At 42.9% G+C, this 15,420-nt stretch overlaps 1 protein-coding gene across 2 annotated transcripts in view; it reads left to right on the top strand.

Moving 5' to 3' along the window:
• Nucleotides 1-15,420, top strand: part of rasa4 (RAS p21 protein activator 4) — a 255,322-nt gene that overhangs the window by 208,979 nt on the left and 30,923 nt on the right. For both annotated transcript variants that reach the window (XM_072589403.1, XM_072589404.1), the window contains 3 exons: nucleotides 7,506-7,659; nucleotides 8,368-8,432; nucleotides 10,241-10,353. In XM_072589403.1, coding sequence (XP_072445504.1) covers nucleotides 7,506-7,659; nucleotides 8,368-8,432; nucleotides 10,241-10,353 — 332 coding nt within the window. The remainder of the gene's footprint in view (nucleotides 1-7,505; nucleotides 7,660-8,367; nucleotides 8,433-10,240; nucleotides 10,354-15,420) is intronic.

The raw sequence follows: 15,420 nt of genomic DNA on the forward strand, positions 1-15,420 counted from the left end.
GTGGACAGGGTTGTTAAGAAAGCATATGGTGTTTTGGCTTTCATTAACAGGGTTTTGAGTTTAAGAGTCGTGAAATCTTGTTGCAACTCTACAAAATCTTGGTTAGACCACACTTGGAATACTGCGTCCAGTTCTGGTCGCCCTATTATAAGAAAGATGTGGATGCTTTGGAGAGGGTTCAGAGGAGGTTTACCAGGATGCTGCCTGGACTCGAAGGGCTTGTCTTACGAGGAGAGGTTGACTGAGCTCGGACTTTTTTCATTGGAGAAACGGAGGAGAAGAGGGGACCTGGTTGAGGTATACAAGGTAGTGAGAGGCGTAGATAGAGTCGATAGCCAGAGACTATTTCCCAGGGCAGAAATGACTAACACGAGGGGTCATAGTTTTAAGCTGGTTGGAGGAAAGTATAGAGGGGATGTCAGAGGCGGGTTCTTTACACAGAGAGTTGTGAGAGCATGGAATGCGTTGCCAGCAGCATCTGTGGAGGCAGGGTCATTGGGGACATTTAAGAGACTGCTGGACATGCATATGGTCACAGACATTTGAGGGTGCATACATGATGATCAGTGGTCGGCACAACATCGTGGGCTGAAGGGCCTGTTCTGTGCTGTACTGTTCTATGTTCTATGTTCTACCTCAGAGGAGGCTCCTAGATTGAGCAGAACTCCTGACACTCCTGTTTTATTTTTCCAGCACCCATGTGTGTGTCGGTGTGAGACACAGTGAAAAACACAAGGTGCACAAATCTTTATTCGGTTCCCACCACCAGGAAGAAACGAAACACCCAAGTGACCAATGACAAGCAATGCCCTTTTCATCAGCGCTCCCTGATTAGACCAGATTTAAAGCCCCAATCAGGGATCTCATGTTTTATGCAATCCACCTGGCTAACCTGTTACAATCAATACAGAAAGTGCCAGTGATTCTTTACAAAGACACCCATATAGTGAACCTCATTATTTACTCTGACATTAGGATCTAGCAATGCAGTAATTATTAAACTGGGCTCCGCAGAAGTGTGTGTTTGTGTGTGTGTGTGCATCTGGTATGTGGGGATGTGTGTGTGTGTGTGTGTGTGTGGAGATGTGGGCGTGTGTTGAGGGTGTGTGTGGGGTGTGTATATATGGGGGGGTGCGTGTGTGTTGGAGTAGAGTGTGTGCTGTGTGTGTGTATTGGGGTGTGTGTGCATGTATGTGGTGAGTGTGATTGGGGTGTATGTGTGTGTGTGCTGGGGTGGTGTGTGTGGGGTGTGTGTGCATATGTTGGAGAGGTGTGTGTGTGTTGGGTGTGTGTGTGGGGTGTGTGTGTATTGGGGTGTGTGTGCATGTATGTGGTGAGTGTGTGTGGGGTGTATGTGTGTGTGCTGGGGTGGTGTGTGTGGGGTGTGTGCATATGTTGGAGAGGTGTGTGTGTGTGTTGGGGGTGTGTGTGTATTGGGGGTTGTGTGCATGTATGTGGTGCGTGTGTGTATATGTTGGAGAGATATGTGTGTATGTGTTGGGGATGTGTGTGTTGGTGTGTATGTGTTGGGGATGTGTGTTGGTGTGTATGTGTTGGGGGGTTGTGTGTGGGGTGTGTATGTGTTGGAGGTGTGTGGGGTGTGTGTGTGTGTATGTGTGTTGGGGGTTGTGTCTGGGCTGTGTGTGTGTATGTGTGTGTTGGGGGTTGTGTGTGGGGTGTGTGTATGTGTGTTAGGACTGTGTGTGTGGGGAGTATGTATGTATGTGCTGGGGGAAGGTGTGTGTATATATTTGTGTGTGTGTGTGTGTGTTTTGGCAGGGTGTGGTGGGATCCATAGAAATATTCCAGAACAAATAGCCAATTATGTAGGTGACCATATTTTGCAGAAGGATTTCTGACAATTACAACAACACGTCCCAACACAACAGTTTTCAAATGCGACATATTGGATCATTATTTATAATGGTCAGGATGAGAGAAATCTCCACTACTGTTTCATCCTCATGACTGCATAGCTTACAGCTATTTCTGCAGTTGGGGGCGGTGCTGGAGTAATGGAGGTGGGTGATGGTGGTGTCAAAGTTAAGGCAAGAGCACGTAGTGAGTGGTGATTGGAGACAGGCTTGTTGCGAGTGAACTTGGTGGGGGAGGGTGGTGTCCACATGCCAAGTGCAGGGTGAGCTGGCTGTCTCCTCCAGGAGGGGAGTGCATGGTTAATGATGCCAAGAGCAGCATAAAGGTGGCCAGAGATTGGATGCCACAAACTTGATTGATGATAGTATGTTCCTCCTTCTCTAGTTTGAAGAGGAGTTTGTAGAATGCTAGAAATTTTGGTGGGTAAAGAAGCCATATTTCAGATGGAATTTACCATTGCTGATGTTTAATTCAGATGGTTGGGTCTGTGATTGGTGATCCTTTTAAAAGGGATCCATGAACCAAAAACATTTGACAATCAGTGGTGGTTAATACGACTACTATTTAAATTCATTTGAGGGATGTGGGTGTCATGATGTGGCTGGTCAGTATCTATTTCCACTACCTAGCTCATCTGGAGAAGGTAGCGGTGAACTGTTTTCTTGAACTACTGCAGTCCATGAGGGAGGGATTTCCAGTATTTTGACTGAGTGACAGTAAAGGAATGGCGATATAAATTTCCAAGTCAGGATGGTGAGTGGCTTGGAGGGGAACTTGAAGGTGGTGGTGTTCCCATGGATCTCACCACTTAACCTGAGGCTGGGATTGATTACTAATCAACTAATCTGTCAGTTCAGATCCAAGAGTAGAATTTGCATCTTGTGGTTATTGTGTCAATAGTTTTATTTGGAAGTATTACCAAGCACCAGGTTAAAAGTATATCCCGGGTGATAGTCACACAGAGACTGGTAAAAGAAGATAGAGACTACAAGGAGAATGGCCAATCACTGCCTGCCTCCATGGTGTGTAGATTAGTCATAGTTTAGACTCTTTTAACTATCTCTTATTGCATCAACAAGCAATGCAACCCCTGATCTGTTGATATGGGAAAGGAATTTTGTCTTGGGGGAAGGACATTACTTAAACATGATTAAATAACAACAGCATCTCCCCTCCACCTAACTTAAACCCCAGCTTTGTACCACTATTTTGAAATGTAAAAGAGAAAACATTTCCAAAACATTTGATTGTGGCTGCAGGAAGTCCAAGTTCAAGTCCCACCTGCTCCTGAGGGGTTTAATAACACTTGGAACAGGTAGTTAGCACAAGACAAATTTCAAAATGTGTTACATAGCCACCGGCCATTTTGGGGGGGGGGGTTACTTGCAGTTACTTGGTATGACTGGCCTCTTGTTTGGATACCTGACACCAACAACAGCATCTGGCAACGTATGGAAATAATCTAGGCACTTTAGATTAGATTCCCTTGAGTATGGAAACAGGCCCTTCAGTGCAACAAGTCCACACCGACCCTCCAAAGAGTAACCCACCCAGACCCATCCCCCTACCCGATATTTACCCCTGACGAATGCACCTAACACTATGGGCAATTTAGCATGGCCAGTTGGATTGTGGAAGGAAACCAGAGCACCCAGAGGAAACCTGCACAGACTCTGAGAAAATGTGCAAACTCCACACAGACAGTCGCCCAAGACAGGAGTTGAACTTGGATCCCTGGCACTGTGAGGCTGCAATGTTAACCATTGAGCCACCGTGTTGCCCTTCCTGTGAGGATACTTGGTTTTTAAACTCCTGAGCTTTGTAATTAAAGGAAAGAAGAAATGCCTTGATACAGCATAGGCCAAACATTTTATGCGAGGGCCTTGGGGTAGCATTCCATCGAGATTGAGCTTCTCTAACGTTGTTACCGTTCTCCCAGATCTGCAATCCCCAGGTGGCACCTGAGTCTTCTGGTCCAGAAGGGAGTACTGTCAACTGAGCCAAGCTCTTAGTTGTGTACAACACTAGTCCCCTTCAGAAATAAAAATAGTTTTGGAGAAAGTCAATCAGTAGTTGAATACTTAGACCCATATTTAAAGGTACTTGCATTTTTCCAGAGCAGTAATAATTTCCTGCATGGTACTGGGAAACTGAAGCCCATTGCAGATGGGTAAATACCACAGATACTTGTCATTTTGCCTTCAGTATTCAGGCCACAAGAGGGATCTTGATGAATCCTGTTACGTTGACAGTGCGCATTAATTCAATTCCCTCTCATGATTAGGCTTTAAGAACTCAAATGTATCATCTACAAAGATCTTTTATTTCATGATGGGGGAATGGTCTTTAGCCTGGAACTTTATTATTGTTACAGAATTGTGAAAGTTTATACAGACATAGGCCTAAATACTCAGTTGTTGCTTCAACATCTGTTAGTAGTATTTCTTCTTTTGATTGGTCGGTGGTGAGACAGAACTGACAGTAATAATGGTCCAAAATATGCACGTATTTTAAGAATTCATGACAGGCTGTAACAGAGTACCAACATTCAGCTTCTATACATAAGAAACCCTCTGTGGTCTTACTGCATCTGAACTGTTCTCCAGTGATTGTTACTGGAGTAAGTGAGCTGTTACCTCATTTCCCATTAGGTTTTCGAAGGGAGCTGCTTCCCTGTTAAATGGTAATATATTCGGTGGAAAGGGGGAACTCGTTTAAAGCAAGCTGGTTCCTGGTGTGTCTCTCATTGATGAGTAGAATTTGTGTCTCTGTGGGGTGCTTCAGTGATAAGTTGAAGCCTGAGTCCAAAGCATTTTTACTGGATTAAAAATGCAGTAGGAGTGAGTAATGAGGCTGTAATTTATTCCAGGGATACAGATGACAACGTAAACTGGGAGAACAAAGCTTGAGTGCTTTATGAATATTATTCAGATGTGGAGATTGAATTGCGTCCTTTTCACTCACTTGAGCAGACATGAATTGTTTCATTTGTAGAACCATTGTTGGGTTAAGTTCAAAACGGTGCTGGAATGACCTTGATTAAAGATTGAGGTAGTGATGCCTTGGTTACTACAGAATGATACCGTGACATGATTAATGATGGGACACCAGAGGGAATTTCGAACAGAACAAGTCAGGATTGCAGTGTATCTGTGTGTGCATAAGTGGGAAAGATTAGGGTGTCTTGGCAGCATTCCAAGCCCGTACAATTCTCACTCTCGGCTGTAGAGGTGTGGATAGTTGGAGAAAAGTAAAGGATCAAAGAAACAAGGCATATAAAGGGAGAATTAACATCAGAATGAAGAGAAGATACCTAAAAATAATAAGGAATGTTTTCGGTAAGATCTTTCATTTTCACTCCTGCGACTAGTCCACATGAGGCAGTTAAAAAATATGCCTACACCTGTTTCCATAGCTACTTTCTCCCTGGAGCAGCTCATGAGTCTGTTGCCAGTGTGTAAAATGCACAGTTGTGCAATTTGCCTTACACTAGAGTAGCGTCATGCAAACAGTTCACATTGTCTTCTGAGGCCCTGGTCTTTGAAATTAAACAACTTTATAAATGGCCCCTTTTCTTCCCATCCAGGAGGAAGCAGTAGACTGGATCTTCCCTCACTGCTAGTCCACTGTAGTAACACAGCTAATAAGTAGTGAATCAGGGTTTCCAATGAAGGTCTCCAAGATCAGTTCACCCAACTACAGAAGGTACCTGTTAGCTGAGTGGAAGAGAATACATTCTCACAAAGTGTGGGTCGTATCAATACTGCAGTGGGTCAAGAAAGGGTTTGCCATTCACCTTCTCACGGCCGGTGACAAATAGGCTTTAAGTGTTAACTTTGTCAGCCAAGTCCACATACCATGAAAGAATAAATATGAATCAGGAACCTTATCAAGGCAGTTGTGGCATTATCTTTGTTTTTTGCTTCACTGGAGCAAATAACCAACATGGAAATCAACAAAGGCTGCAAGGGAGTATCAAAGGACCTGGAACTATATCCATTCCGAGGAAACAGTGCCAGCTGATTTGGTTGTGTTACTATTTTCCGACAACACACTTTGAGACCTTCTAGCTTTCTTTCTAAGAGTGAGGACTTGCTAATGGTGCCAGAGGAAAGGGAATTTGACAAGAGGAATCACTCTGATTATTATGTGTCTTGATGTTGGAAATGCTTCAATGGAAACCATGTGTATTTTCTCAATTCAGAATGACCCGCAACAACTCTCATGTGTACATGAACAAGGTGATGAGAATACTATTAAGTGTCTCAGCACTGTTACCTGTTTGTACCAACCCAATGGTGGGGATTCTTTTCATCTCCAAATCATATACTCTGAGGATGAGAGCTTTACTGGTAAAGCTGGCATTTATCATGCATCTTGGTGCAGCAACTCACCAAGGCTCCTTTCAAATCCCCTGCCATCTGAAGGACAAGTGCAGCAGATACATGGGAACACCACCTCCTGCAGTTCCCCTCCAAGCCACTCGCCATCTTGACTTGGAAATATATTGCGATTCCTTCAGTGTCACTGGGTCAAAATCCTGGAATTCTCTTCCTGACAGCATTGTGGGTGTCCCTGTAAGTTCAAGAAGGCAGCACCTCAGAGCGAATAGGGAATGAGCAGCCAGTGCTAGCTTTGCAGCAATGTTCACCATCCCAGGGAACAACTAAAAAAAAAAACCTGCTCCTAAGAGGCAAATTTAACACATCTAGCGGAGCAATTTCTCACCCAACGGTATTCATACATGCAACTGAGTATTTTTTTTCACATCACTAAATTACCTGTGGTATTCTTTCATCTATTAACCACCACCAGTAAGCCTTTCCATTTCGTAATCATGGACAAATATTGAGAACATTTGATTGGTTAGTTGTTGGAGAGAGGAGCAGGAGAGAGATCGAGTGTGTGCATATGGTGATGCGTGACCCTGAGTGTGGATCTCAGGTTGCAGTGTGATCAGCTGTCTGGGGAACCTTTTGCGTCATGGAGATACCTGTGATCTGGATTCGAAACACGAAGGATGAAAGTTCAGTCGTAATTCACGTGGGGTATGTTTGAATGTTGAGAAACGTGATATGACTGTGGAAATAGGTTTTGGCACATACCTTGTCAAATGCCAGGAGCAACAATGAAAGTAATGATGGGGAACAAGAAAAAGACCAGAACGGAAATGCTATTGGAGAAATGAGATGAGCACTTTCTCTCATAACCTTACCCCAGTCCCCATAAACCTTGTCATTACCTGGGCTGCAGCCACAAACAACCCATTGTTATCTACCCTATTGGATGCATTCTCCCAGGCGGACGTTTAACCATTCCTTTGTCTGCCAAACTGTTTCTTTCTATCTCTGGGCTCCACCTGCACTCAGTCCTTACCCTTCCCCACTTATCGCATCTTTAGCATATTTGCCAACTTTTTACGAGCTATGTCAGTTCTGAAGAAGGGTGACTGGACCCGACACGTTAATTCTGCTTTCTCTCCACAGATGCTGATAGACCTGGTGCATTTTTCCCAGCAATTTCTGATTTTGTTTGTGAATGTTTACTCGGGTCCATTAACCGAACTGTAGGATGTCTGCACTCAGTCTGCATGGTTTGGCAGGTAATGATCATAACCTTTATCCCTTCAGGGTGAAAAGGGGCATCTGTTGGCCCTGATCGATGAGGTCACCACTGCTGAAAACAGACAAGAGGTCGCAACCAATTTGGTGAAACTTTTCCTGGGACAAGGGCTGGCCAAAGAGTTCTTAGACTTCGTCATGAATTTGGAGTTGGATAGAACAAGTAAGAAATGTACTCATCCTGTGTATATACAGAAAGCAAAATGTTTAAGGGGTTGTGATACCCTGTCCAGAGAATGACATGCAATGGGTTTAATTCCGAAAGATTCTGCACGTATGTTTAAAATGCATAACCACTTACATCAGGTATGTGTGCTGTCATACTTGATGTCAGATGTGGTAAAATGCCTCATAACCAACTATTGTGTTTCAAGGTCAGAATGCTGCTCTTATTGAATATCCCAATATTTTGGCTATTCCCCTGTACCATAAACCAATGTTTCCTCCACTGAAATTTCCAATTGAAAAATGAGATCAGGAGTGATGATGCTCAATACACAATCTTTGCTGAGGAGGTTTCAGAGTCAATATAGCTCCATGCTTCAAACTGCTTCCAATCTCACTAATAGTCGGTATTAGCAGTCCATAGTCAATAGAGTGACTGTTCACAGCTGAATTCCTCACGTCCTCACAGCCTTTGAACACAATGCATTTGAAGCATTGTCTTTGCTGTGATGGAGGCAAATGTAGCCAAGCCTTTCCAGGTCCAATGATGGGAATAAGAAATATTCCTGCTCCCAAAAAAAGTTGATCAAATTGAACACGTTGGGAAGATTCAGTCAACATTCAGCTGTGGATTTTATTACAAGTCGCGTAAGGGCAGAATTTGCCAGTCAATTTGAAATGATACTTTTCCATTTTTGTTTTTCAGCGGAACCAAATACTTTGTTCCGCAATAATTCGCTAGCTTCCAAATCCATGGAATGCTTTTTAAAGGTAAGCAGCATTCAGTGATAAAATTTCTTTGATTGTAGAGAAGTGGTCTCACTGCTAATGTTTGTGGGGTATTCTGCACAGGCTAATCAGACATTCACAACAAATAATAAGTAACTGCTTACATCAGAGCATATGTGCAACTAGGAACAGGTATAACTAGGTACAGACAGAAATGAGTGTAAGTACAGTGGGAGACACGTATGACTGGGTACAGGGAAGCCTGGGTGCAGGTACAACCAGGTGCACATCCAAATGTAGATTTGTACAGCGAAGGACAGAAATGGCTGAGTACAGTACAGTGAGAACATCTACAGTGAGGTACAAGTGTAGCTAGGTGCATGTACAGATGAGGCAGGCACAGGTAGATGCTTATACAAGTAGGTGAAGGTACAGATACATAAAACTTGGGACAGGGAGAGCAGGTGCAGATACGACTGGAGACAAGCACCCCCTGGGGACTGGTAAAGGCAGGCACAAGTACAAGCAGGTGCAGGTATAACTGGGGTGGGGGGGGGGGGAGGGGGGTGGCACATGCAACCAAGGACCAGCAGAGCAGGTGCAGGTATATTCAGGAACAGGTACAGCTGGATGCAGTAGTGCAGGTATCTTAGACCACAGTGTGTCAGTGTTGAATCAAGTTATTGATGAGGAGTGATCTTCTACCTCTCCCCCCACAATGGGTTGTCATTCACCTCAGGAGCTTCGACTGCAGCGCCGTCAGGGGTTCAGGAGGATTGCAGCTGATTGGCACATTCATAATTCACTGGCAGCTTATAACTGATGGCCGGGCATCAAGAGGGTCAACAACTAATGGGCAGTGGGCACCTTTTACCCTTACAGCCACCAGCCCAAAGTTAAACTCCCCTTTGATCTGTTTCTGACAAAGTTGGTTTGAAATATCAGTATTGACCAGGATACTGGAATCTCAGTTCTTTTTGAATCACGCTATGGGATCTTATATATTCAGAGGAGTGGCTTCCATTCCATCAGTTGGATTGGATTTAAACACAAGTGGCGGGAACGACAAATTGATCTGTGGCTGCACATTATCCTGTGCTGAAGTATTTTTAGCCAGGATTGAGGGGTGCATTTCGAAAACCTCTGAATACCCAGCATTACTGATGCTACAGAACTTTTGTGGTTGGGTGGGCCATGGAGGAACAGTGATACAAGGTTGAAGATTTCAAACTTTAGGTGTTTGGGAAAAGGGGCAGAAAATGCAGTTCATGAAGGTCATGGATGAGGGGTTATGTAGGAGTTCAAATGCTATCGGCTGACTGCAGAGGGGTCACCCTGAGAAAGGGAAATGGTCCACACACTATCGATCAATAGTTAAAATCCAATTGGACTTCGTAACCGCGATTAGAAATTTTTCAGAGCGGCTGCAGAGAATGTTTACTGGATTGATACCCTCGAGTGAGGTGCTTTAAATAATGTTTTTGATTAAGTTAACTCAGGAGAAACCAAAGAATACACATTTCTGTAAATTTACAAACAAAAAAGGAAGTTGAGGAGAATATACTTTGATGCAACATGATCCAAAATGCTCTGCACAGTAGAAGCAGATCCAATCCTGTCATAGCTTTCAAAAGGGAACTATCTGAGAAGACACTGCAGAAAGAGCAGGAGCCTGAGATGAATTAAATATAGCAGCCGCAGATATGTTGGGCCATATGGCCTCCTGTGCTGTATCAGTTTATAATCAGGGAAACAGGAAGTGCAGGAAAATGAGAGACTAAATAATCATTATTACTGAAATGTTGCAGTTTTTGTTGTTCACTCATGTTTTGGTCTGTTAAATGGTGCAGGTAGCTGGGATGCAATATTTACACAACATCCTTGGACCGACCATCAGCCGGGTGTTTGAAGAGAGGAAGTATGTGGAGCTGGATCCAAATAAAGTGGAATTCAGGGAAGCAGGGTAACAGCCAACTATTTCATGTCCTGTTAACGTACCGAGAGGCCACTGTAAATATATGACCACGATTTAGATTCTCTGAGGGGGACAGTGATACTTTGTCAGAGTGATAGATGTGGATGCTGAGGTCTCCATTCAGTGAGAACTGGCAACACTGTTTCAGAAACTTGCTTTGCCCTTTATAAGGCTGCAGTACTTATAATTTTATTCCTAGTACTACCTCAGGGAGCTTATCTTTCCAAATTAACCCCAATTTTAAAAAACGTAAGGTAACAATAGCACAACGTTCTGTGAAAGACAAGGGCGTTTTCTACCCTACTGAAGTCTCTGGATTGTTGACACCTCCAATCACTGTCAGCACTGAATCTTTTATCTATTAAATCACCAGACTTTAAATCCTGATCTAAATTAGCTTTATATCTGTAACTAAATTTTACATGGCCTGTTTTTTGAAGGATGAGAATCAACATTTTCTGCACTAATCTTAATTCATTCATTAGAGATAACCGTTTCCAAGTTTAATTAATTTTTTTGTGGTAACAATCCTGCCACATAACTCCTCTTCCAGTTGTTATCTTCCCCAACAAAGCTCCTAGGCTTTCCTGAGATACCTGAATACTTGAACCAACTGCTACAAGGCTCATTGGTGACATTTCCTCCAATGCTTTATCACACTGGAGATTTCCAGATTCTGTTTGGTTCCTGTGCAGTGAATTGAAAGCAGTACAATATGCATCCATCACTCAGTATCAAGGTTCAGTCCCCCATCTAATGAGTGCGTCATTGTATCCGACATTTTAACAATTTACCACTTGTTAGTTTGCTTATATCCTGCACTGTTTTGAAAATCTGACACCTGAGTCCCTTCTCACTCTTAATTTTCACCCTGTACCTTGAGCAGAGTTGTTTCTATCACATTTATTCATCTATTTGCCAAAGAAGCACTTTGGGAAAGGAGTCACAGTTAAAGATTCTCTTTTAACACAAAAGAAGGAATTCAGCCAATGAACTGAGGAGTAATAATAGATAAATGTGAGTGGTAAATAGATAAATTTACTTTAATGTGAGGTGCTGCATTTTAGAAAGGAAAATGAGAGCAGGACTTATACTCTTAATGGTAAGGTGCTGAAGAGTGTTGCTGAACAAAGAGACCTTGGAGCGCAGGTTCATAGTTCCTTGAAAGTAGAGTCACAGGTAGATAGGATAGTGAAGAAGGTGTTTGGTATGCTTTCCTTTATTGGTCAAAGCATTGAGTATAGGAGTTGGGAGGTCATGTTGTGGCTGTACAGGACATTGGTTAGGCCACTTTTGGAATACAGTGTGCAATTCTGGTCTCCCTCCTATTGGAAGGGTGTTGTGAAACTTGAAAGGGTTCAGAAAAAATTTACAAGGGTGTTGCCAGTGTTGGAGGGTTTGAGCTATAGGGAGAGACTGAATAGTGTGGGACAGTTTTCCCTGGTGCATTGGAGGCTGAGGGGAGACCTTATAGAGTCATGAGGGGCATGGATAGGATAAATAGACAAGGTCTTTTCCCTGGGTTGAGGAAGTCCAGAATGAGAGGGCATAGGTTTAGGGTGAGAGGGGAAAGATTTAAAAGGGACCTCAGGGGCAATAGAGGATGATGTATGTATGGAATGAGCTGCCAGAGGAAATGGTGGAGGCTGGTACAATTACAGCATGTAAGATGTTTCTGGATGGATAAATGAAAAGGAAGGGTTTAGTGGGATATGGGCCAAGCGCTGGCAAATGGGACTACAATAGGTTAAGATATCTGGTTGGCATGGACGAGTTGGACCAAAGGGTCTGTTTCTGTGCTGTACATCTCTATGACTCTATGACAATGACAGGGGTTAAAGTTAATGTGACACCACTGTTTAAAAAGGGAGGTAAGAGAAAAAAAACAAATTATAGACCAGTGAATCTGAGGTTGTGTAGTGGGGAAGGTGTTAGAATTCACTCTCAAGGATTTTATAGCAAAGCATGTAGAAAACCGTGGTAGATGCAGTTAGCATGTATTTACAGAAGATTTACATGCTAGAAAGGACGACTGGAATTCTTCAAAGATGTAATTAGTAGAGTTAATCAAAGGGAGCCAGTGGATGTGGTTTCCTTGGACTGTCAGAAGGTTTTCAACAAGGTCCCACATAATAGATTAATGTGTAAAATTAAAGCATATGGGATTGGGGATTGTGTATTGAGATGGATAGAAAAACTGGTTAACAGACGGGAAACAAAAAGAGTTGGAATAAATGAATGACAGGCAATGAGTAGTGGGATATCACAGGGTCGAGGACCCTAGCTACTCACAATATGTATTAATGATTTGGAAGAAGGATGCTTTAGCTGTGGAGGGAGGGGAGTGACAGTATAGCAAATTGTTTCCCAAGATGGCAGGATTGATCAATGAGGGGAGATTGAGGTGGATAGGATTATATTCACTGGAGTTCAGAAGAATGAGGGAGGATCTCCTCAAAACCTATCAAATTCTAACAGGACTAGACAGTTTAGGTGCAGGAAGGGTGTTCTCAGCAGTGGGGGAATCTAGACCGGGGGTCAAAGTATTAAGGATAAGGGGTATTTCTTTTAGGAGACATTTCTTCACCCAGAGAGTGGTGAGCCTGTGGAATGCACTGCCACAGAAACTGGTTGAGGTCAAGACATCATGTGTTTTCGAGAGAGAGGTAGATATCACTTCTGTGGCTAAAGGGATCAAGGGATGTGAGGTGAGAGTGGGATTAGGGTATTGAATGTGATGACTAGCCATGATCCCATGAATGGTAGAGCTGGCTTAATGAGCTGAATGGCATTTTCCTGCTCCTATCTTCTATATTTTTATGTAAGCATTAATGTGTTTGAAGCTGTATAGCCCAAAAAAAGCCCTGCAGCCACTGCGTTGAGAGGCTCCTGTCCCAGGCACACAATAAGAATTATCTCCCAGAGGCCCTCACACTTTCAGGTTTTGAGCACATATTAGATTGAGATAAAAAGGTCACACATACCCCAGTAAAGACCAGTAAAAACCAGTAAAACATGCAAATGAATGCACTGGTCCCAATTTGTAGTATACAAGGCAAGTCAGACCAGTATGTGTCATTAGCCAGTTCCACTGGTCTTTCCTCTGGGCAGGAGTCAGAATCTTAAACAGAGAATGAACAATTCAAGTGTTCACCTGCTTAGAATATCAGGAACGGAAGAAGGTAGTTAGGAGGTGATTAAATCACACAAGATAACTACTAATGTGGGGTGCATAACAGTATTTCTTATTTTGTGTTGTTATGCAAAGCCAGTTTTATCGATTGCTATAAGTGAGACTGATCAAGCCTTGTGCCCTGTACGGTCTCTTGATCTGACACAAACCATTGCAAATGGTTTGCTTTGGAGCACATCTGACTAACTTTTTCCACAGCCTCTCTTCAAAAAAGACTGGAGCCACGTCATTGTGTGACAGACAGAGATATCCAATTTGAATCACAAAGGGTTCCTACTGCCGCACCCCAATGTTATGCAATCATTTCACTGAATAATAATCAGTGCAACCCTTTAGTGCAGTGACTATCATGCCTCTTACCTGAGACATAGTTAAAGCCACGGACTGGGGCAATCGATTTCTGTAAAATGCAAATCTTTTTGTCCCTATACCTGTACTAGTCATTGTGATTATGAAGAAGGAAGTGAAATGGAAACCAATTTATGCCAACGTGTCAGTCATTAAATCTGTGGATGATCAACTCTTTTCTTGAAGTATCTGTAATAACTGACAGATGGACAGTCATTCTGTCACTTTGGGATAAGTTCAAACCCAGGTCAGGAAGATGAAAGCACAGCAGGCTAGCCCACTGTGCCACACATTCTCACTTTATACTCCGACTGATGAATGAATTCTCTGCACCCTGTCTGTTGAGTCAGCGTGTCCCTGTCTGGTGTGCGCATTAATGAATCACCTCCCTTTGGCAGAGCAATGGCTTCTGTGTGCACCATTGATGTATTATATAGCAGGCTGACTAAATCTTCCATTCTCTGAGAGATTGCTCCAGAACAATAAGTGTTGAAATTAAATCAGTGCAAGTTTCAAATGTATTAATGTATTAACACCTTCACAGACCAAATCAGACGCCATATATAGAAACCAAACCTGTAACTGATGTAGATGTAATATGCGACAATGACTTTTAATTCTGTGTGGAATATTTTCCACTTGTCTGCAACAATTTCGGTGGTGTTGCCCACTTATATATTTTACCGGTATACTTTGTAATTCAGTTACTGTCAATTCTGTCTTCCATGTGCTCACTATTTCATTGTCTCCATGTTCTCTCTCTATTGTGTACTTCCTCTCATTTTGTCCCTTTTGCTTTCTTCATCTATCTTGTCCTTTCTTGTATTCTCATTCTCAGCATTGCTTATGGTTTTCTTCTATTTCCACCATTTGCTTCTCCTTCTCTCATTGACTGTTTCTTTCACTGCCCTCAATAGCTGTAATTATATCCTCAGTCTTTTCACTGGCGACGAGTTCTGAAGCCGATTCTTGGTCTTATTCTCAAAACTTTGCTTCAGTTTCCCATAATTTGCCGACCCAATTTCTCAGGATTTGCAATGGATTCTTCAAAGTTAGAGTTTTTGAAAAGATTTGTAGCTCGGGTTATGGGTGAGGTCGTAGATTTGTTTGTTGAGCTCGTATGTTTTTCTGCAGATGTTACATCATCTTGCTAGGTGACATTGTCAGTGCGCCTCCGGTGAAGTGTTGGTGGTCTGTTCTGCCTGACATTTATGTGTCTCTTTTTTGGTGTTTTCAGTTACATATCTGAGTGGTTTGTATATGAGGTGCAGTTCAATATGTTTATTGATGGAATTCCGGTTGGAGTGCCAGGCTTCAAGTTCACCAAAGAAGAGGAGAAAATGGCAGACTCCCCTTCCTGGATGTACTAGTGGAACACACACCTGTAGGTGAGCTCCAGACCAGTGTGTGCAGGAAGAACACCCATACAGACCAGATACTGAACTATAACAACAACCACCCCAAACAAAGCTGCATTAGGACACTATTTAAATGGGCAACATTAATAACAGCAA

This window comes from Chiloscyllium punctatum, chromosome 19 (genome assembly GCF_047496795.1).
Source record: "Chiloscyllium punctatum isolate Juve2018m chromosome 19, sChiPun1.3, whole genome shotgun sequence".
In the NCBI taxonomy this organism is placed as follows: Eukaryota; Metazoa; Chordata; class Chondrichthyes; order Orectolobiformes; family Hemiscylliidae; genus Chiloscyllium; species Chiloscyllium punctatum.